Source organism: Rhinolophus ferrumequinum, chromosome 15, assembly GCF_004115265.2.
Source record: "Rhinolophus ferrumequinum isolate MPI-CBG mRhiFer1 chromosome 15, mRhiFer1_v1.p, whole genome shotgun sequence".
Lineage (NCBI taxonomy): Eukaryota > Metazoa > Chordata > Mammalia > Chiroptera > Rhinolophidae > Rhinolophus > Rhinolophus ferrumequinum.
In genome coordinates this window covers 17646217-17670733 of record NC_046298.1, presented here as the reverse complement: position 1 = coordinate 17670733, position 24517 = coordinate 17646217, and the positions used below count along the sequence as shown (strand labels likewise).

General features: G+C 36.8%; 1 protein-coding gene across 3 annotated transcripts in view; it reads right to left on the bottom strand.

Moving 5' to 3' along the window:
* NFATC3 (nuclear factor of activated T cells 3) overlaps positions 1-24517 on the bottom strand; it is a 97277-nt gene that overhangs the window by 22773 nt on the left and 49987 nt on the right. For all 3 annotated transcript variants that reach the window (XM_033129119.1, XM_033129121.1, XM_033129120.1), the window contains exons 5-9: positions 19996-20168; positions 16206-16346; positions 10267-10322; positions 9126-9252; positions 3552-4559 (exon numbers count right to left, since the gene is read on the bottom strand). In XM_033129119.1, coding sequence (XP_032985010.1) covers positions 3552-4559; positions 9126-9252; positions 10267-10322; positions 16206-16346; positions 19996-20168 — 1505 coding nt within the window. The remainder of the gene's footprint in view (positions 1-3551; positions 4560-9125; positions 9253-10266; positions 10323-16205; positions 16347-19995; positions 20169-24517) is intronic.

Genomic DNA, 24517 nt, shown 5'->3' with positions numbered 1-24517 from the left:
TAGATGAAAATAAAGGGGGTTCTATGAAAGTAACCTCACAGGGTGACCTGATCATAAATTGCTAACTGGTCAGGTCATGGTGAGTAACCATGCCGCAGGTCTGTAACTTCTTTAGTGAAAGGTTTTAAACCAGCCCTATTCATTGTTCTTGTGCATCTGGGTTAACACGTCTTTGAAATACCAAAACTAATACCCCTTGAAGGGTGTATTAACCTTCAAGAGAGCGCATAATCTTGTTAACTATCCTGTAATCCAATCCCTGCCTTGTTTTCTCCAATCTTCCATGTATGTTCCCTCCTTAATTTCAAAGGCATAAAAGCTGCTGCAAAACTGTTATCTCTGGGAGCATTTGAGATCTTGCTTCTTGGCACATGGTGTCAGTTTGGCTCAAATAAACTCATAAAAATTCTCTACAGGTTTGGACGTTTCTTACTTTGAAAGTGCTTCTAATCCTTTTTTGGCATGTTTTATGGCTTTTCAAGCTAGCCAGAAAGGAGACATTCAAGTACTATGGAGTTCAAGAACTGTGAGATATGTTGTTATTGTTTTTTGATGAATTTATATTAAAACTTTGCAGGACTATAGGATTTTTCTAAGTATCTAGAATTTTACCTTCAAAGGCAAACCCAATAATATAGTCAATGAGTCAGTTGGCAAATACCAAAATTCATTTTAGAGTCCAAGTATCAAAAATGCAATTTGTAGGGGCTCCAGATGGCTCAGTTGGTTAGAATGAGAGCTCTCAACAACAAGGTTGCGGGTTTAATTCCCACATGGGATGGTGGGCTGCGCCCCCCTGCAACTAAAGATTGAAAACGGCGACTGGACTTGGAGCTGAGCTGCGCCCTCCACAACTAGATTGAAGGACAACGACTTGGAGCTTATAAGCCCTGGAGAAACACACTGTTCCCCAATAAAAAAAATAAAAATAAAAATACTTTAAAAAAATGCAATTTGTAAAAATTATACATCCAATAATCCAAGGTGCTCAGGAGTGCAGTTTAGTTTTTTCCCACCTCTAATTACCTCTAACACCACTGAGCTTCTGTCAAGTCTCCTGACAGATGGCAATGAGGAAATTCAATAGCCAATCCTTGTGTGGGGCTACATACAATATGGGAACTTTTCTTCGTCATGTGCCCTATACAATGAATGCAGCAAAAATGAAATCGCTTTTATACTTGCTCTCACAGACCTCATTTTTCCAGATTGTCTGTTTTTGTTATACATCTTCACATATTCAAATGGTGAAATAAAATTTTCACAACCCTTTCTATTAGTTCCAATTTGCCCTCCCCTCCAAAAAATCTCTCAATCTGTGATAAGTTATAAAGAGCAGGTTCCAGCTCTGGTCTCTTTTTAGAAGGAAGAAATGTCCTCCTCTGGAAAGAAAATGAGCTGGGATACCCTTTGAGGCCTGCTCAATAAATCTCATGTCTTCAGTTTCATCACAAGTGGGTGGTAGGTTATCACTCAAGGGCTCATCCTTTGTTTCAGGGATTAAAGTTCTAAATACAAACCTTGAAAGTACTATGAATAGTTAGTCTAAAACTGCCAAAAGAATGAATAGGTAACATTTTAAAAGCCTGTGTATATTTGAAAAAGCCTTTATTTATTTAAAATCTGTTTTGCATCAAATAGCCTCCTTTCTACCTGGTGTTCATCATTTTTAAGTAAGGAGTGACACATGCCAGCTGTGCATTAAAAAAATCACTTAATGCCAGAGCCCTCAATATATAAGTGTGACAGATCAGATGCAGTTGTGAACATTTGTTCATGCAGTGAAATTCTGCACACATTCATGGAGAATTTTCCACTATTCTCTAGGAATTCAAAAAAGCTTGAGGGATCCCCTTTGGCACAGAGTTCTAACCACCACGGCCTGCTGTTGCCAGGAGGCAGCCGTAGTGCTGAAAGAGAAAGACTAGACTGAAAAGATCTGATTCCATTCTCAACTCTGCTACTTACCAGTTGTGTGACCTTCAGAAAGTCCAATTCTTTAAATGTCACTATCCACCTCAGACACAGAGGATTAGTAAGGTTTAAATTAGAGAAGGTATAGGAAAATGTTCTGTAAATTGTACATGTTGCTTCAGTTTATACAAATACCTTCTGTCAGCACACAAATGACGTGGCACATCCCCTTGTGTCTTTGAAAGCCATCCTCTACTGCCATTCACCCTCCAGTCACAGACAATCACGCTTTCCCAGACACAGCTCTATGCTTCTGCTTTTGTCATCTAATTTGCCCTCTGATCCTCATTTACTGAAAACTTATACTCATCCTCTAAGACTGGGCTCAAAGGTCATCTCCTCAAGGAAGACCTGCTGAATCCTTTGAGATTTAATACCAGCTTTACAACTAAGTAGTAAACTCAGCCTCTCTAGAAGTGTAAAGAAGATGGCTGAGCTAGAATTATTAAGTTGGTGCAAAAGAAATTGCGGTTTAAAAGGTTAAAAATAACTGCAAAATCCGCAATTACTTTTGTACCAACCTAATACTTTTCTGTAGACTAATACAGAATCAGAGCAAGAACTAAAATTCTATATCCATGTATCAGAATCTTTAGAATTTTCATATTGGACAATACTTACAGATAGCTTTAACTGAATTCCTATTCAGACAAAATTTCACTACCATATAAATGATAAAGCCAAGAATAAGCCCTAATATTATTTATTACCTGAAAATCCTATCTTGGGGAATTTTCAATTATTTAAATAACTAATAGTCCAGAGTTTGTTCCTCCATTTACTGATTTCATAAAGACAGAGGTCTACATACCAACTTGCTACATTTATATAAATAGCTTCTTTTTATCCTGGTGCCAACAGCTGTACCAATAGCAGCAACCCAGTCTGGTCTCAGACTATCACCACTACCTGACTCCACAAGATGGCGAGCCACAGAGGAGCAGGTTCTTCACTCGTGTGAGTCTCCTCAAGGGCAGGAACTCTATCTTAATACATTCCTAGTATTCCCAGCATCTAACTCTGTGCCCTGCAAATGGCTGGCATTCAGCAATGTTTACTGAATTAATGCCCCTGAGTTCCATTCTCTAGACAGTGACCTCACTATACATTTTAGAAGAAAAGATGCCTGTGAACACACAATGTGATATACAGATGATGTATTACAGAACTGTACACCTGAAATCTATGTAACTTTACTAATAATTGTCACCTCAATAAACTTTAAATACATAATAAATCAGCACACACAAAAAAGAAGAAATGAAAATATATCAATTTCACTGGGAAAAAAAAAAAGATGCCCAATAAATCTCATGTGTTCAGTTCCATTATAATCGGGTGGTAGGTTATCACTTGAGGTCTCAGACTTTGCAACAGATATTAGTGGTAAAACAGATTTTAAAGCATAGATTTTCATGTCTATTCTCAAAGTCACATATTAGCTTATTTCTAGTAACAACAACTTACTAAAAATCCCAAGCATATGCCAATAAGCTATCCACAGTAGCTTTTATATGACTCTTAGAGAAGGAAGTTCCTGAATCTTCACTGCTTCAAGAACATAAAGATGAACTTACCATCATCTAAAGTGATGTCCTGTAGACCAATTGTTGAAAAGTTAGGTTCCTGCTCTTCAGGTTCAGGTTTAATGTTCACAGTTGCCTCATCAGATGGAAATGAAGCTGGATCACACAAATTGTGACATATTAAGGATGAAGGTGCAGAAAGACCTCCCTGGCCTGTACTTTGTGCTTGAGTTGAATGCTGTCCAGAATGCATTCTGGTGGCTAGAGTTGGTGATGAGGCAGTTCCTGAGCTAGGAGATTGGTAAGGCATAGGCTGTAGCTGAGGAGATGGTGGTCCAGAAAGTGGTGAACTGGCCAGGGGATGAGAAGCTGCTGGGGAAACTGCTGTAGCTGACCCCGATTGTGAAGGACCATATGTAATGGATTGTATCTGAGGGGAAGGCTGACCTGTGATCTGGTCAGCCACTGGAGAAGAAAGAGATCTTTGTCCTGTGTTTGAACAATGGTATCCCATTGACTGCAGATGAGGCAGGGTCTGCACAGAATGAGGTGTGTGGGCTAAGAGATGTCCGGGTGAGCCTGAATTTGAAGAATGAAAAGGTATGGATGACGGTGGTTGGCAGCCAAGATTCATTAAATTAGGAAGAGCTGCATCCTGCTGAAACAAAACTGGATCAAATTCTTGATTAGAGGCAGCATTAATAGGAAGACAAGTTGGTCCATTGTACACAACATTACTTTGCATAGGCTGATAGGAAGACCCCACAGGAGGAGGTGGTGTGACTGGAAAAGGCTGGTGCATGACTGAAGAAGGCAGCATATGCTGTTCTTTACCAGCACTCTCATCCCTACACTGCAACTGTGGCAGATGGGTTGAGGTTACCATGGATGCATATGTTTGCTGGATGGGACAAACCAAGCTTCTCTGTGCTGACAGCACACTGTCACGTGGGTGTCCTTTATCTGAGGAAGGCCTCTGGGTCTGGGCAGGATGAGGCACAGACAGTGATGGAACCGCAGACAAGTCAATTTCTTCTCTGTGTTCTTGCTTCATCAAAACTGAAAAGAAAATGATTAAAGCAAATGTTATTCCATAATACAAACAATAATTACAAAAGGCCTTCATTCTAGGCTATACAACTGCAGCACAAATCCAAGCCAGGGGGTTGAAAACTCAAATGCTTTCAGGGAAGGCAGAGATAATATAAAATATGGGAAGTCAGTAAGCGTAAGACAACAGGGAGTGGTCCTTGCTCTAAAAATATTCAAGTTAAAAAAACCCCACACAAACAACAAAGTCCATGCTTTTAAGCCTGCAGTATACTATATTACCAAGGAAGATTCTACTTCACCATTCCATCAAGCAAAGCAGAGGCTAGGAATACCAGCCATTATCCTTGATTAAATCAAAAAAGTAGCAGATTCATGATTTAGGATGAGTCTACCTGATAGAAGGACTACCTAAAGTAGGAACCAATGCATGTGACTTATTTTGGTTAATGTGTATCAAAACAGAAAAGAACGATCAGTTAATTTATCCCACGTCAAAACAATTGATTTCATTGTTTCTCTTGGCAAGCATTTCAGTCCACTTTTCTATAAATTATCTACTTAGCCTCCTACTGAAGTGCTATTATAATGTAACTTATTTAAAAATAATTTTCTTGAATTCACATCTCATTGTTTCTTCCTTCGTACTACTTATTAAGATACTTAAATATTTCATGATGTTCAATAGAAGTACAGCTGATCCTTGAACAACACAGATTTAATTGTGCGGGTCCACTTTTACATGGAGCTTCTTTCAATAAACCTGTACTGTTTTCAATCTTTAGTTGGGAGACCGCGATGCAGAGGGCCAAATGTATTTCATTTTATGTCAAAAGAAAATAACTATGAGACCCAAAGCAAGGTCAAATCTCACCTGACCATTCACTAAACCCTTGCCAAGAACAAACCTCCTAACATAAGCATGATCTCAGTCTGAGGAAATGAATTAAGACAGTCCTGATAGTATATTTTACTATAGAAGTGGTAATTAATGAACTTGTTTGGTGATGTATTTGAGTTGTACACATCACTCTGGCTTCCTAGCAAGAACAGAATAGGCTCATCATTCATCCACTTTAGCCTCTAAATCTGGCAACTAGTGAGCTAACCACCCCAAGGACAGAGAGAAAGGTATACCCACACTCTTCTTCTTGCTTCTGCCACACGCTCCTGTTCCCGACCCAGGCCTCCATTCAGTTTCTGATTCTTGCTCAGGTGTTACAAGTATGGGTCTACTGGCTCCTGACCTCTCTCATGTCTTTATGTACTTATTTTTTTTCTAACTTTGGCAGAACTAGAACTTTCTCCCTGGACCACTGGATTCTCTTTTTCCCTCTTCTCCTTTAGCTCCTACTCTGGTCCCAGAAAAGCTACAGTGAATTCTATATCCAGAGCTGCATTTCTACGTAAGGACGGAGAATATCTAAGAAAGCCCACTCTCATTACTTAATTCTGAATGGAGGAGGTGAGGCCCTTGGTTAAGTAAGTGGTTGGTTATCATGCACTAAAAAAGGAGATAGAGGGATTGAAAACTACAGCATAACATCCATCTTTTTTGCACCATCCAATCCTTACTTCTATGTTACTGACCCACATCTGGGTACCTAGATTGAGAGTTCTGCTTTGCTAAAGCAAGTGTATTTCCACTCTGCCAGAGCAAGTATTCACTCTTTTGTCTATAAGGGATTCCAACTCCAACCTGACCAAAAGGAAGTCCTCATTGCTGGCCTAGGGTAATTCATTCTTGTTTGAAGGGAAATACCATTTAGAGACCTTACAATACCTAGAATAATTTGAGTTTAAAAAAGATTAACTCTACCTTTTGTGTTATATATGCTCATTTTCAAATTTAGAATGTTGATGGACGGAGGGATCTAGAAAAAAAAAATCAACTGGTCTTGTGGTTTTCAAACCATGAGAAGCCTCACACTCATCTCCAAGTGATGGATGTGGGAGAGCAGGATGCAAAAAGTGGGAGCTCTCTGAGTTTCTTCTTCCAGTATAAACAGCATGCAAGCTTGCTTTCATCCTTTTTGCATAAGCCTTTTTGTATAAGGCTTTATTTGAAGGATAACAGAATTTAAACAATTTGAAAACCACTGCTTTGGTCTTACATCCTTATTTTATAGAGACATTAGTTAATCAGTGGGGTACAGTCTGTGGCAGAACTGAGACCTGCTCTCCTGAATGTAAGGCAGTTTTCTCTCCCAACTGAAACAACCACAATCCAAAAGTTGGTCTGTCCAGTCAATTACTTAGAAAACAGAATATATTTTCCTACAGGGAAAATAACACACACAAGAGTCTGGCCCTAATGCTATCTCTAAAAGCCACATTATTCCAAAACCAGAGCGCATATGGTACCTCCAGCACAAATAACTTCTGCTGGGCCTCAGAGGGAGGTATCGTCCCTCCACAGCTTCAGGGATGCTGGGGTGGAGGTGGGGATGGGATGGGGGCTCTTACATCAGAAGTTCTGAAGCTAGCGGCTGAGAATAAGTTCAGGCAGCACCATTAAGGAAGAGCTCTGTGCTCTATTAACTGTCTTCATTTGATAAAGTAAACTGATGTGGGACAAATAATGCTAAATACCATTTCTAATTTTAAAAAACTTAAAAGAATCATCCATTTGCAATTAATGATTATTTCTCCATTGCAGATCCCTATTGTTAGGGTAACAAATTGACAAATCCTTTAATAAAAAACAAGCAACTTAAGAATATCTAAAATTTTTACAAGTAAGATTTTAAAAGGAATTATTTGCCACAAACATAAACAAATGGGTAATATCTTTAATATAAAGAATTCATACCAAAAAAAAGAATTCATACAAATTAATAAGGAAAACAAAGTAACTCTAACATAACAAAGATAGGGTTATGCACTAGAATACTAAGAAGCTATTAAAATTCTATAAAACTATCCACTGATGACGAAAAATAAAAATGTTCATGTTATAAAATTAGTATATGTGGTCGTTCCATTTGCATTCTTTAAAAGTTGTGTCTTTGTGTGGATCAAAATGATCTAGAAGGATAGAATGACAGTTTTAAAGTGGAAGAGAATTTGGGTGTTTCAAAATATTTTTCAACTTGTGATTTTTTTATAATTCACAGTATGCATTTGCTTTTGTAAAAATTTTATTAAAAATTTCATTTTAGAAAAAAAACAAAAAAACCAAATGCTGCAGAGAAAAGACAGTAATCAACCAGAACAAGGATTATCCAAACACTCCTATGTGTCCACTCTTCCTTCTGTTAGTTTGTGCCACCTGATTTGTATTCTGTCAACCATAAGGCCAGTAATGACAACCATAAGGCCAATATTCTCTCTGTGCTCTGGGGCCCCACTGAGTTCCATTCTCCTATGTAATGCCCTCTAGGACTCTGCCTTTATATTGTCTTCCCAATTCACAAGCTCATAATGTAAAGGCATTATACGTTCTCCTTTCTGTTTACCTGTTCAATTACTACCACCATGAGGGTAGTAATCAAAACCTCTAATCTGCATACACTATTGTTTTTCCCCCCAATCCCAGAAGCCCTCTCCCTCATTATTCAGGTTAGACTTTACAGTCTTCCTTCTCAACAGCATTTGATAACACTTCTGCACTGTATGTCTTTAGCTGTCTTTCCAACTATATCAAACTTCTCCACACTTTTCAAACTGTCAAATCACCACACTCCCCTCTGCTCAAAACAGGAGACTTCACATCATTCTTTACAGAAAAAAATGACACTATCATATTGAAACTTGCTCAACTCCCCAATACCAAATCTATAAACCTTCTTAATGCACATCCATCTTGTTCATCTTCTTTCCTTCTCTCCTGTTCCTCCTCCCATCTAAGGCCGATTCCAACTTCTTTATTTTAAATCCTATCCCCCCAACTTTCTAAGAAACTTTGTAGTTTTTATCATTTATGCTCTCCCCTCTGCACATCCCAAACACCCTAGTGATTTGAATCACCTTTTTTAACCTTTTTTGGTTTTTCCCATATAAATCTCACTTTCCACAGTTAGTAATCTGAGAAAAGACTAAACTGGTCATTGACATCTTACAGAAACAGAAGAAATATAGGGAAAGTAATTTTATTTTTAACTTTTGAATTTACTGAGTATATCTGACATAGAACATTGTATAAATTTAAGGTGCACAACATGTTAATTTGATACATTTATATATTGTAGGAAATATGATTTTTGAAACACATTTTTGATCATGTCACTTCCCTGTTAAAGCTCACTTCTTGCAATGCTAAGGGCACAAGGGGAGTTTACACACATTCAGAAACACTTGCCCTTCCTGTAGTGCTGGTGATTTTTGGTAGCTCCTGAAAAACACACCTTCAAATCTACATTCCATCTTCTAATTTCATTATAATAAATGACAAAATAACAACTGATATCACATCTAATATTTAAAGTCAACACAAACTTTATAGATTAGGCATATATGTGAATTTTTATTGATTATAAAGCATCCTACCATGAACATTCTAATATAGGATTCATTGAATAACTTTTTTTCATTATGAAAGAAAGCTCTGTAGCAAACCATCACAATTTCTCGTACCTGGTGTGTAAGTAAAACGTTGAGACTGGCTTTTTTTCCTCTTGCCATTGCAAAGATAAAAGTGCACCTGCACTGCAGCTGTAACTGCTGGGTTATGATATGGAGGAACTTCAAGGACAATGTGAGCCTAAGGAGCATGGAAAGGAAGATTGTGTTACACTCAGAACTAAAAATGAAATGCACCTGCTAAACTCAGCACTATTCACCAGTCTTATCTACCCAGGCCCTCCCACCATAGATCATTACGCATACCAACTGATCCTGTAAATCACCTGAAGATTTAGTCTATGAATATGCTAGTCTTAACAGAGATGATCTCTTTAAAGTAAATCATTAAAGGAAAAACTGCTTACTCACCCAATTGGGTGAGTAAAATACATATAGTGAGATACTCTGTTCCACTGAATACCATGTTACTATACATCTTAACTGGAAGTCTATTCTGGTTTCTAATCAAATTTAATATTTCCCAAGTTATGTTATAGTTTAGATTCCTTATGTTAAATTTTATATTCAAGATGTTCTAAACTGACAATACACAAAATTTGTATCCATATAAAAAAATAATTTTACACAAGCAGGGTAAAAACCTTTAGCTCCAAACCTACTGCAATCCTTCACCTAATTTCTCCAGTCTTTGGAGAGCACTGTGGGAAGTGGTATTCTCTACCCCAAAGAAGATTCTGTCTCTATCCAACCAGGAAGGGAACACAGCTTTTAGTTTTGAATCCTGGAAGGCTTACTGCTGAGGAGTTGCGAATAGAGTATCAAATACATAAACCCATGAAGGCTCCTCCTATTTTTTGCCTAATATATATGGTCTTTATTGAATTTGTTTGATTTCTTCACTGAATTCAGAGAAATAAATTAATAACTTCACTAAGAAACTTCTAAAATCTTTCATTTCTAATTTCTTCTTTGCTATACACAAAAGAGGGGCTGAAAACACCAACTGTTTATCTTGCTTAAACTTTAATTTTAGTATCAGGAAAATATCTCACATCCAAATTTCTAAAAATGTTAATTTACTTTTCTATTACTCAACAGATAGAAGGCTCCTCATCTGCACCATAATCAGCATTATCCAATTTGCTCATTAAACTTCTTAGTTATTTCTAAAGAAATAAGGCAAATTTCTTACCCCTTGACATTTTTCCCTGATTATTTTCCCTTCTACCTCCCACTGAGGTCGTCCATCTGTTGAAAGAAACAATTGACAATTTAAAGTAATTCAAGCCATGAAGCATATAAACAAAATCTAATGTATTTAGCGTTACAAATTTATTGGCAAAGGGAATCTTTTTCTCACTGACTTCCATTATGAAAATAAAATGTATACCTATGGGGAAAAAAATGGAGAAAAAAACGGCCTGCCTAAATTAGCAGGCCCCACAGAGTTTCTTCTACCCAGTGATATTTGAAAATCTGAGAGCACCCTCCACCAAATTGTGGCTTGTATGCCTTCATAATGGGAAATTCACTCCCTAACCAAGTAACCCATTTCATCTTTGGACAGTAACTGCTGCTGGAAAGCTCTTTGTGATAAATGAAAACTGTATCCTTATAGTATCCAACCATTGGTCTAATTACTCCTCCTTGAAGCCACCAAAACCAAATCTTGAGTGCTTCTCTGTGAGACAAGATTTCAGGTATTTAAAAGCAGTTACTCCTGCCTGTGTCTCTTCTTCTGCTGGCTAGCATCCCCAGTTTGCATCTATTCCTTACATAATATTTCAGCCTTCCTGATCACTCTTCTTTCACTCCTCCAGTGTGACCACCTCCCTCCAAATAAATAATCCAGGTCCAGGAGTGAAATGATGCAGGTGAGAATAGTCCAGGTGACAAATGATGCAGCATGGCAGAGACTGACTGAGGCTCTTGCCACCCTATATGGAGATGCTGTGTCTCTGTTAAAAGTTTTCTGGGGCAGCTGCACCATATTCTCTCTCACATTTAGTGTGTGGCTAGCAAGTGTTCCTCAGTCTGCCACATTTCCTACTGCCCAGCTCAAGCTCCCACACTGTACACTTATGCAGCTTGGTTCCCCCACTCCCAACCATTGTTACGTTAATTTACCCCCCACTAGACTTCATTTTCTTGGATCACCTGGCTTGTCAAGATCTTTTTAGATACTGACAGTCTTCTAAAATAGGCTTCTAGGCTTTACAGACTTGTGTAAAGATCTGGCCCACACATTTTCTGTCTCTTCATTCCAAGTGAATTATTGACCTGGGGAAAGCCCCGCCTGGCTACTAAAGCTCTCATTCCAGTCTGATGAGCGGCTATTCTGAAGCATTCTTTTTATGTCATGGGCATTCACCCAGTGACTAACCCATACAAGTATCTTCACAGCTAGCATGACTATCATTTCCTGGTCATCCTTATGCACAAGAGACGATACAGACAAACCCTATGATGCCTACTTATAATTACAGCTCAGTTCAGCAAACATTTGCTGGGTCCTGACGTACCAGGCACTTTGGTTACTGAGATAATGGAGACAGGATACCCTGCCTTCACTCTGTGGATGAAAGGCAAACACAAACAGTTCATTACAACCAAGTATGGTTGTTACACTAACTAATATAATTGTACTCTGGAAGTACCAAGAGCACAGAGGTCAGGGTCCTTAACATAGTCTTGGGGTGGGGATGTAAGACAAGAAAAGCTTCTCAAGGAGCTCCAGAAGTTAAAGTTAAATATAAGGGGGAACTCAAATGATGTTGGTGGGGGGTGGGGGTAAAAGTAATCTAGGCAGAAGAGATAGCATGAGCAAAGGCAAGATGAGAAGAAACCACATGATATAAGGACCACACGCAGCCATGATGGTACAGTGTAAAGTATGAGGCAGGGAGCAGTAAGAAATGAGGCTGGAAAGACAGGCAACAGATTGTGGCCTAAATGCCACATTAAACAGCTTAAAAAAATGAAGGGATCACTGAAAGTGCTTTCAGAATGGGAATTACATGTTCACAACTGCAATCTCATCTGAAGCCAATAAACTGCCACCAGGATTCAAAAGCTCTTAAAAGTGAAGCTCTAGGTTAATAAAATGAATTCTACAATGAAACTGCCTTATACACACATATTTATTATATTCAGACATAAATGAATTTTTACAGGGGAAAGGCATAGCTTTGAGGTACTATCTCTTTCTCATAATTCCTGTTTTGCTTAAAATATGACCTCAGCAGAAAGCGAGTCCTTGACCACCTGATATAAATAGTTCACTATTCCATCACTATCACTTTACCTTCTCACTTCACAGCCCTTTTATCTGGAATTACCTTGTTCACTTATTTGTTTATATGTTTATTGTCTGCTCCCCTACCAGAAGAATGTAGGCTGTATCAAAGCAGGCAACCTGAAGGTTTTACTCACCATTATATCCCTAATACCTAGACTTTGTCTTTCACATAGCAGTTGCTTCATATATAATTGATGAATTAATAAACTGTGACACAGAACTGATATTTCCTTAAGACAGGCAGTATTGGTGAGGGTGGAAGGGTTTGGAAGTGAGTTTAAGGAGAAGACAGTTGTTAACATGGTTTCCAGCCCAAGAAGAAGAAGGCCCTGACATTATTAATGAGGTTGGGAAACCCAGTGAGCGAAACTGTTTTGTGAAGTCTGACATGTTTTCATATTCTAAGCATCCATGGGACATTAACTGGAGTAATATTAAGTGGGTACTTTGAAGCACAGGTTACAAGTCTAGGAGAAAGAACGTGGCTATGGATAGAGATTTGGTAGCTGATGAAATTTCCTAGAACGAAGGAATATAATGAAAAAAAAAAAACTGAATACAGAACCTTGGGAAACATCTATATTTAAGGGCCAGAAAAAGTGGGAACAGTTAAAGATGTGCTGAGAACCAGGTAAGTACAATTACACAAAAGCCAAGAAGTAAAAGGGTGCTGAGAACAGCTATCAAATTTACAGGTTACAATTTCAATATAGTAAACGACAGAAGATTAAAAGTAAGTAGCAGGTAAGGAAATGAAGGTAGATGACAGATTACTTTTTTGAGAGGTTGGATGATAAATGAAAGAGAAATGAAATGACAGTTATGAGGATGACAGAGTCAAGGGAAAGGGAATGTTTAGGATGAGAAGACTTGAACATATTTAAACTCCGAGAAAAAGGATTCAGTGGAAAAAGAGGTGCTGAAATTGCAAGAGATAAACAATAGCGTGACGTATAAACAATAGGGTGACGTATAGTCTCAAGTACTTAAGTAAAAAAGGATGAAAGGATGAAAAATGAATAAGTATTTAAATTAAGAAAAATAATATATTAAGCCCCAAAAAAGGTGAAAAGAAGGAAAAATACAGAAATTAGAGAAACAGAAAACAAAGACACAACTGAAAGGATCAACAAAGCCAAGTACTCTGGAAATACTCATTAAAAAAACAGAGATGACACAAATAAATAACAGCCGGGATAATTTTTTACAAGGCATATAATTCCAGATGCAGAAAGAGAATATTACAAGCAAATTAATGTCAATAAATTTGAAAAAACTTACGTGAAATACATAAAATATTGGTGTGAAATAATAGAAAAAAATATATTTTGCTCTCTGCCTCCAATTCCTGGCATAGAGCTACACTAGGTGCATCTTTTGTTCTAATTATTTGGTCTTTGACCCTGGTTCCTGACACAGAGGTCCTAAATCCCTTGGAATTTCCTGGGTAACAGGAGTGTCTTTGTTCTAAGAAGGTGACTCTTGGTGGCCTCCTAGATGGAGGCTGGTCACTGGAAAAACCAAGCCATAATTAGAAGCCTGGAACTTTCAGGACCACGCCCATTCTCCAGAGAGGGGAGAGGGACTGGAAATGGAATAATCCATCATGCCTATACAATGAAGCCTCCATAAAAATTCCAACACTGTGGGGTTCAGGGAGCTGCTGTGTTGCTGAACACATGGAGGTGCTGGAAGAGTGGTGTGCTGGTAGAGGGCACAGAGCTCCTGGTCCTCCCCACATACCTTGCTCTATGTATCTCTTCCATCTAAATGTTCATCTCTTTATGATAGCTTTTATTATATAATAAAGTGGTGAACATAAATAAGTTTCCCAGAGTTCTGAGAGCTGTTCTACCAAACGATCAAATCCAGGAAGGGGGTCTTGGGAACCAAGTCAGATAGAAGTTATGGGTAACCTGGAGACCTACTATTTAAGATTGGCATCTGAAGTGGGGGGTAGTCTTATGGGACTAAGTCCTTAACCTGTGGGGTCTGCACTAACTCCAGTTAGTTTCAGAACTGAATTGAATTGAACTGAATTGAGGACACCCAGTTGGTGTTGAAGAATTGCTTGATGTACGGGAAACTCACACATCTGGTGTCAGAAGTATTGTGAGTGTGGTAGTATTATGAGAGTAAAGGAGAAACACAGGAGGAATGTTTTTCTATTCACCTGGAAAATATAAAGCACTAAAACTAATTCAAGAAGAAATAACCTTAAATGGTCCTATAACCACAAATAGACTTGTATCAGAAATTAATAGCTCCCCACAAAGACAGCTCCCAGCCCAGGTTTCAGAGGTGAGCTCTGCCATGTGTGTTCAAAGGAAGGTGAGACTACATGACATAAACACATTTGGAAAGTGGAATGGGGCACTTCCCCAGCTCACTTTGATATCCAGAATATATAAACAATCCTATAAGTTAATAAATAAAAACTGACTCGATAGAAAAAAAAAAGGGCAAAGACATGAACAGGTATTACATAAAAAAGAAACATAAATGGCCTATGACAACCTCAATAGGTAACAGGGAAATTCAAACCCAAAATTCAAGATACCATTTTACACCTACTGACATTCTTGCCTAGCCCACCAGGTGCTAAGAACTAGAATGCTCATAGCAGCATTGTTAGCTATTATCGTTTGGCAGTGCCAAAAACAAAACATGGCCCAAATATCCAGTGAGAGACTGGATAATAAATTGTGGCGCATTCGTACAGTGAAACTACATACAGTGAAAGATCTTCAGTTACATGGATCAATCTTAAAACACTAACGTTGACCTCTGAAAATACCATTTTCAGAAAAATACATGCAATATTATATAATATGAAGTCCAAAAACAGGAAAATATATAAAATAAAACTATAAAGAAAAATAAAGTACTGATTCAGGAAAGAGATCCATTTGGGAAGGGGCACCAAGAGGCCTTCAAAGGTAAAGGTCCTATTTCTTAAACTGAGTAGCAGATATCAGTATTTGTTATATTATTCTTATAAGGATAGAATTTCATTTCACATTTTTTAAATGCTTAAAAAGATATGAGAGAGGGAATAATTGGCAGGAAAATGTTTTAAATATGCTCAAGAAGGGCTAAAATACTCTGATAGACATAGGCTTCTTCTACTTTTCTAAAAATTAAGATATAATTCATATAATTATACATAAAATTCACCCTTTTAAAGTATACAATTCAGAGGTTTTTAGCACATTCACAGAGCTCTACAACCATCACCACTATCTAATTCCAGAAACCCTATGCCCATTAGTCGTCATTCCCCACTGACACCTTCCTCCAATCTCTTATAACCACTCATCTACTTTCTGTGTCTGTAAATTGCTGATTCTGGACATTCTGTGCTGGATTCTTTCACTGAGCACAATGTTTTCAAGGTGCATCCATGTTGTAACATAAATCAGTACTTTATTCTTTTTTATAGATGAATAATATCCCATCATTGTATGGATAGACCACATTTTGTTTATCCATTTATCAGCTGATGAGCACTTGGGTTGTTTCCATTTTTTGACGATTATGAGTAATGCTGCTATAAGCACTTGTGTCCAAGTTTCTGTGTGACATATGTTTTCAATTCTGTTGGAGTAAAACTACTGGGGGATTCGTCTGCTTTTGAGACATCCTTAATGAAAACTTAACATTTATATGAAAACTTAATAAATGTTTGGTTTACAATAAAATCTGCATAAATAATCACTGTACCTTTTAGAAAACCTATTTTGTGATTAATGTCAGTAAAACATCTGAATAATTCATTTCACCCTTTTGTGCCTTAAATTGAGGTCAATCAACTCAAATCTCATATTATTTACCTTGTCCTTTTTCAAGAAAAATGATTTTCGATTCTGGAAGAAAATTAGATCCAGTCACAACCATTTCATGACCTCCATTTACAGAACAACTGTTGATACTGTACTTCTCAATATGAGGAAGTTCTTGAGCAGAACGCTGGGCTGTTTTTGTTTTTGTTACAAGGTGAAAAGAGACAAAATATTAGTTTGCAATTTTTCATACATAAATGACAAATTCAAGCTAGAAAATGAAAACAAACAGAAATAAACTGGACTTTTACAATTTAAGACAATGGGAACAATATCCACTAAAATAACTCCACTATTTAGAAAACAAAATATTTATTCAACTTATATGATTTCTAAATTATTTTCTTCAACTACAACTGTAAAGAAACCAATTAATAAAGAGAAATTAATTAATGCCTGCCACTTCATATTGACTCCAACACATTCACATCATCCAATTTTTCTCTTTTTAGCTTAAGTCTTTAATATATTTCTTCCCTACAACTGTGTTAAAAATGATAAATGTAATGTAATGATAAAAAGCATATTAAATCCAAAGATATGTAATTATGTTGCATACATTTAAAAGAAGAAAAGTTTCTGAAGGACAAACACCAAGTTGCCCTTTCATAAAGAAAATATTTAGATTATCATTAAGACATCAGGATTCCATTTTGGACAATTTTCTAAATAAATAACTGAAGCATACATAAAGTACACATTTCAATAATGAATTTTTTAAAATAGATGTAAATGTTTCTATATGCACTGCACTCTTCATTCCCAGGGTACATGAACAAGTTTTTCTTAATGCCTTAGAATCATTATTTAAATTAACGAGTTTATTGTAAACAGTGACCTTGGTGCCACCTTTCTCTGATATTGACTGATTCCAAGTTGCTATGTTTCTGGAGATCCTATTTCTCACTTTTCTTTCTTTTTTCCTAACTGCTTGAGCTTCAAGCTATAGATTATACTTCTTTGGATTTTTAGGTTCTCTAATGCCTAAAATAACTAGGTTTCTGTCTGGATTAAAACAAACAAAAAAAAGTGGATTATATTCTTCTTCACACTTGGAAAACAGGTCTACTTTTAGTCCTACTACTTGGATGGAAAAATTGGTGGTTTTGAAGTCAACTGTGTTTTGTTTGGCTAGAATAATATTTTAAAGAAATGTAAACTTGAATGCCTTTAGAAAGCATACATTCCCAGTTCACTAGGACTCATCTCTCCCAACTATTTAATACGAAACCACAAAAGGTATGTGAATTGGGATCCCTGCCCCTCAAAGAGAATGTTAAAATAGATTCTTTCATCGGGGATGGCCCATGATTTAGTATCAACTACCACTTGGGAAGTACTGAGCACCAATCTAGATCTCAGAAAATATACTTGTATCCTTAATTAAGTTCCAAATGGCTCCCAGAGAAGAAACATGGAAACAAGTACTGACTGGCCTAGGGAGTAGATTAATTCAAATTTTCGACATTTATGGTGGAAATCAGCCATCAGAGGTACAAGGTAACAGCAAAAATGTGTTCGACAAATGGTATTAGTCATAATAAAAAATTATGTATGAATTAAAAAACAGTATTTTTGATGAATATTTAACAATATGAGAAAATGCCCACTTTAAGCAAAAATACCAAAAAAAGATGTAAAACTGTATCAGGTAAGCCCAACTAGAAAATATTGCATATATGTGTAGACAAAAAAAAAAAAAAAGAAAATCCAAAAAATGGTTAACAATGACTATCTTGGGGAAATGATATTACAAAAGATTTCGATACTACTCTTTTACCATTCTGCATTTTCTATATTCTCTACAACAATCACATATTAATTTAATAAACTAAAAGAAAAAATAGGAAGTCACTTCAGAGGAATTCATCTCAAAAACTCAAACTACTCTACAAACTTAAATTATTTAAATTATTTTGCTAAATAAGTTATATATATATGCTTATAGAGGCATAGAATACTCTGGCAGAATAATAAAGACACTGGCAATGACAGCTGCTTTTAAGAAAGAGAACTAGTTGACTTGGAAATTTGCTTTTCACTCTATATTCTTATTCTTTTTTTTTTTTTTTTTAAAGGACTTTATTGGGGAACAGTGTGTACTTCCAGGACTTTTTTTCAAGTCAAGCTGTTGTCCTTTCTATCTTAGTTGTGGAGGGTGCCGTTCAGCTTCAAGTTGTTGTTCTTTCAGTCTTAGTTGTGGAGGGCACAGCTCAGCTCCAGGTCCAGTTGCCAGTTGCTAGTTGCAGGAGGCACAGCCCACCATCCCTTGCGGGAGTCAAACCAGCAACCTTGTGATTGAGAGGACGTGCTCCAACCAACTGAGCCATCTGGGAGCTCAGCGGCAGCTCAGCGGCAGCTCAGCTCAACGTGCTGTGTTCAATCTTAGTTGCAAGGGGCGGAGCCCATCATCCCTTGCAGGAGTCAAGGAATCGAACTGGCAACCTTGTGGTTGAGAGCCCACTGGCCCATATGGGAATCGAACCAGCAGCCTTCGGATTTAGGAGCATGGAGCTCTAACCACCTGAGCCACCGGGCCAGCCCCTATATTTTTATTCTTTTTGAACTCTGTACCATGTACCTGTGTTACCTATTAAAAATTAACACAAAAATTACTTCTACATGAATTCTACTACTCAGTGATTCCCACAGTCAATTGGAAAATGATAAAGTATTACTCCAATTCAGCGAACAGCAAAAGGAGGCACAGAAAGGTAGTTAAGTAGGTGTGATTCCAAATTAAGAATGCAGGTAGTTAACAGAAATAAAATGGTATAATATAACCAAAAGAGTACTAAGAAAACCTGTGCTCTAGGCACAGCTCTGTCACCTACAAGCAAATAACCTTAGATGAGTATTTGAGATACTTGTGCCTGAGTTTCCTCCTATACAAAATTAAGACATGGAATTAAAACACTTCTAAGTCTATGCCCTAAAGATCCAAACACCAGTCTCAATATTTCAATCCTACCAGCTAACCTCCCGGAGGGCCACAGTTCTTCAGGACTTGAGTAAATATCAGGGTCTAAGGCCTTTTTTCATTCCTCGCCTTGGTAAATCAGGGGGAAAAGCATTTACTTTCTCAATCTGATGATGTAATTAAATTTATGGTCAAAAAACAAAACACGGGGGCCGGATGGCTCAGTTGGTTAGAGCACGAGCTCTCAACAAGGTTGCTGGTTCAATTCCCGTATGGGATGGTGGGCTGCACCTCCTGCAACTAAAGATTGAAAACAGCGACTGGACTTGGAGCTACACTGCACCCTCCACAACTAGATTGAAGGACAACGACTTGGAGCTGATGGGCCCTGGAGAAACATACTGTTCCCCAATATAATTAAAAAAAAAAAAAATCCTGTAAGCCCTTATTTAGCTAAGGTATCAGCTTATAGAGACAGGCATCTTCCAACATGAAGGCTGATCTTTTAAACAAAGGTGACCACATGACAATACAAGAATCACAGCTTCATGATTTGATCCTCAAGTGTCATCAAGCCCACCTTCCTCATTTACATACAAGAAAATTGTGGTCAAGACAATTTTTGTCTAATCACACAGTTACCTATGGTCAAAATATAATGGGAAACTATTTTCTAACTTCAAGATCAGCATTCTTCCTCCCTCCTAACCATGTAGCTGTACTTTCATATAAGAAAATCACATCAGCTAGCCAGACTCTTGTGACTCAGTTTACACTTTTGATCCAAACATTACATTATAAGCAAAACAGAAAATGACCTATTATAAACATAATTTAAAACATCATCACAAGCTCACTTACAGCACTCAACAGGTATAGAAGCTATCTGCAGAGAAAGGACTTTTCCATTGGGCTGTGGGATGTGTACACGAAACACAAGTCGTACTCTAGTATTCTTTCTGCCAATATCAGTTTCTCCTTTTCGAAGTTCTATGTCTGAATTGCGGAGTTTCAAAATACCTGCACAGTCAATACTAGGGAGAAAAATGTAAAAATGTTATTTGCTTCCTGATAATTAGTGGTTCTAAACAACTCAGCTAAATAGCCATGTTAATTTGGAACAGAAAAACTATCACTATGTAAAATCAGGTCAAAAAAGAAAGATATGTATGATTGATTATTATTTTCTGCTATTTCAATTTTGGGATTAAAAATGTTTTTGTACAAAAGTGTAATAGTAAGTATAGTAGATTGTCTGCAAAGATGGCTGTCAATAATTCCTTCCCATTCCTGTACTTGAATGCCACTTCTTCCATTAAGAGGTAGAGTTCCTATGTCCCCTCTCCTTGAGAGCTGGCCTTATTGAATGTGGCCAAGTGATGCTGTATAAGTTATGAGCCTAACACTTCAATAGCCTCATAACTTCCTCTTGGAGCCCTGGGCCACCATGAAGAAGTACAACTAGCACACTGGAGAGAAAGGCCCAGACAATCCTTAACTACTCCTGCCATTCCCGCCATCTTGGATGTTTCAAATCCAGCTGAGCTTCCAGCTGAATTCAGGTGCATGAGTGATCCTATCCGACACCACATGAATAGACTGGCTGAGTCCAGACAACCCAACGAATCATGGGGGAAAAAAGTTACTACTTAAAGCCACTAAATTTGGGGGGGTGTTTGTTTTACAGAACTAGGTAAGTGAAACAAAGTAAAAAAAATGTTTAATTCTATACATGTTATTAGGCCAGAAGAGATTCATTTGTAGGACTACAAATAAGGCATTAATAGCATATGTAAATTTTTATAATAATATGCTTCTTAATAAAAAAACAATCCATCAGGCCAAGATTCTTGCATTTCTAACTATATTACATATTTCTAAAGTTTCTAAACTGTAAGTTTCTATAGTCTCTAAACTGTATTACATTATTTCTAAAGAATGCACCTATAAGATTCAAGTTTCGGCATTTAAGGTCTAACATTTCACTATTTTCAAAATTTATTTTGCAGTATGGTTGTTTAACATATAATCATGATAGGAAACAACAGTATCTACAATAATCTTTGGGTAATTAATGATCAAACACTCTAGTTAATTTAAAGTTTACTCTCTCTCAGGGCATTCCTTGTTACCCATCCTTTTACTTTATTTACCAGTAGTTCCAATTCTAATGTTCACAGCCCAAAGGCTGTAGAAGTTGTTTTGAAGGACAATATATTATATTACAGAATTACGTTGTCAAGATAAGAAACCAGTAAAGCATAAGAAAGAATCCCAAAAGGATAAATATTTTCATCTTCAGAAACACACAAGAGAAGAAGTTTCTAAAAAAAGAAATACTTATGAAAATAAATATTTAATATCAAACAACTGCACTTTAGCTGAAAGCAGTATTGATCAAATTGTATCGAGTAGTGATTATTCACATCAACATGCCAACATGAGTCTTTAGGATGGAAAACACCAGGAAGTATACATTTTATTGAGTTTTAGGGAATGGTATTTTAGCAGACAGCTAAGTTTCTTACAGAAGATTTGGAATAAGAGTATCAGAATTGACTATCTTTAAACTCTGGCTAAGAAATGTAAAACAAGGAAAGAAAAAAAAACCAAACCAACAAAACACTACATATTTAGGAATGAAAATTACTATTAAATCTGTTTACAATTAAAATTCTAGTTTAGATCAGAATGCAACACTGCCACATCCATATTTACCTAGTTTTAAAACAGGAAGGAGTTATGAGTATGGTAAGGCAATGAATACTGGTGTCCTATATTTAAAGTATCTTGTAGTGTGGCTCTATGGCTTTTGAGTTAGTACACTGATTTTAAATAAAGAGTTTTACACATGCAAGATAGATTAGGATTGAAATGGCCAAGCCTGTGGGATAGTAGGCAAAACAAGAGGAATATCTACCAATCTTTCCCCACCTTATTGCTTTCAGGAAACAGCAGAGCAATTCAATATACACCTACAACTCATTTATGCACAAATTATTTTGAACAATGAATGGTCTTATCTATCATTCACAAATTCTTATCTACCACTATCTGAAACTATATTACACTCAATCACTGTAGCTTATCCTAGTAATTAGTTCCTGGGTAAAACAAGATCATTCAGCATTAGCTGCCCCGTTATCTAAGGTACATGGAATAAATTTCTTAGGTTTAGGTAACTTCCTAGTTATTCCTTACTCAACCCTTTCTTGTACGATGTTGCCACAAGCCTGGGTTTCTATAGAATTCCTGTTTCTCAATCTAACAGTCCACAATAGATAAAATGGTCAGAGAAGTTTCTGGTATGTATCTTGCAGAGTGGGGTGAAGGGGCTAGCTGTTTATTACTAGTAACAGTTGTATTTCTGTGAGCTTTGTCCTTCTGGTGTGATCCAGGCAGGCAGTATATGTCAGGTCTGGTTGGGGAAGGGACATGAATCATGACTACCACCTCTGTTCTATGTGCTAGTAGATAAGAAAAGGAGGAGGTAATATATGTTCAAATACTACTGTTCTGATTTTTTCACACTACTCAGTGTGTGAGACTTTTCCAAGTTCTTGAGAATCTGTCTTAAAAACTCATGTACTCTTATTTTCTTTAATTTATTAATGTATACATTATTTTTGGAAAGGATGAGTCATTCTATAACATAAATACAAATAAGATCAAGGAAAAAGAAATAGAAAAAAATTTTTAAATAGAAGGAATATAAAATAAATATATTTTAAATCTACGATTATACAAATTACTATAATTACTAAAATTGACTTAATCATGAACTTTCTAGAAACCAAGGCAAAAAATAAATGTGATAAAGTTTTTATAGGTTTCTCCTTGTCTGGTAAAGCAAAATCTACCATGTCCTCAGGAATTACCAACTTTTTCCATTTAATTTTAAAGGATTCTACGCATGTGTGTAATAATGACCAACCTACGAAACAGTGGTTTTGCAAATTATGAAGAGGTATTCATTCATATAGCTATTTCTTATATTGTCTTTCAAGCAAAGTTAAGAAGCATAATAAGCTTCTTGTGATTTTCTATTTAACTTGATTCAAATCTAGTGTTTTGAACATCCAGAGGAATAAATGGAAACATGGCCTGCAAGGTATCTCCTAGGAATCAATTTTATGAGTTCTTACAAGATGGTCCAAAACTGAGTTTTAAATTCCCCTCTGCAGCTAACTGTATATTTACATGCTTTTGATGCTAGATGAAAAAGTAAGACCCTAGAGTAAAAGGGAATAAGCTGACTTACAAACTCATTCAGAGGTTGGCCACCTCACCTTATTTGAAAATGGGTCAATTAGGATGCCTGGAGACAGACTCAACGCTGTCCTTAAGAGTTTTGCTCAAGTGCCTAAATAAACATTGGCTGAGACTCCAAAGTTATTTCTAAATCGTAAAACACAGGAACCTTAAGAGTTGAGATTGTAAAAATTCTGTCATCATCCTTGTGTAATGACTTATCGGGTTGGGTTCTCCAGTGCTGTCCATTTGAACAAAACAGGAAAAAATGAGATTTTATTGAAATTTACATTAACTTGTCTTTTCTGGCAATAACTAGATAACTGGATAAGTTATTTCCTGAGATAATCCTCTTTTTTATAATAAAATTGTATCATAAATTGTCCTCAGGGATATATTCAGTTTACCTAAAAAGTTACATACATGTAAATTTAGGGAACGCGCAGCTCTCAGTGGTCCATGCAGGGATCGAACCGGCAACCTTGGTGTTATTACCACCACACTCTAATCAACTGAGCTAACCAGTCACCCCTTAAATATAAATTTAAAAGAAGAGAGCTAGAGACTGACATCTGACTGTTTTTGCAATAGCCTGGGATAGATGTTACTGCCATTTTAAGAAAGGTCTACATTGTAGTTTGAAGCAACTGCAGTAACAAACTTCACTATAAATTTCACATACCTGGTTGTGGCAGATTAATAGCTGCCTATTAAATATCCTTTCTTCCCTTTTTCCTTAACTAACAGGCCCCTATACTATTAGAGGTAACAATGTATTCAGATAAAAAAAAAATTTACCCGGTCTTCCTTACATACAAGGATGATGAATGAGATGTGTTTGGGTAGGTTTCTGGGACAAGCTCTTTAAAGAGGCCTGACTCAGATGGAAGTTCTCTTTTAACTTTCATCCCATTGCTTCTTCCTTATTTCTTCTGGGATTATGATTGCAATAGCTAGAGCTCCAGAAGCCATTTTAAATTATGAGACAATCTTGACAATGGAAACCACTTAATAAAAATTGCAGGGAAGGAAAAACAGAAGGAGCTTGGGAACCCAATGATTATGGAGTCACTGTGCCAGACCTAAAACGACTATATACAGATATATAAAGAAAATATATTTCTATATTTCT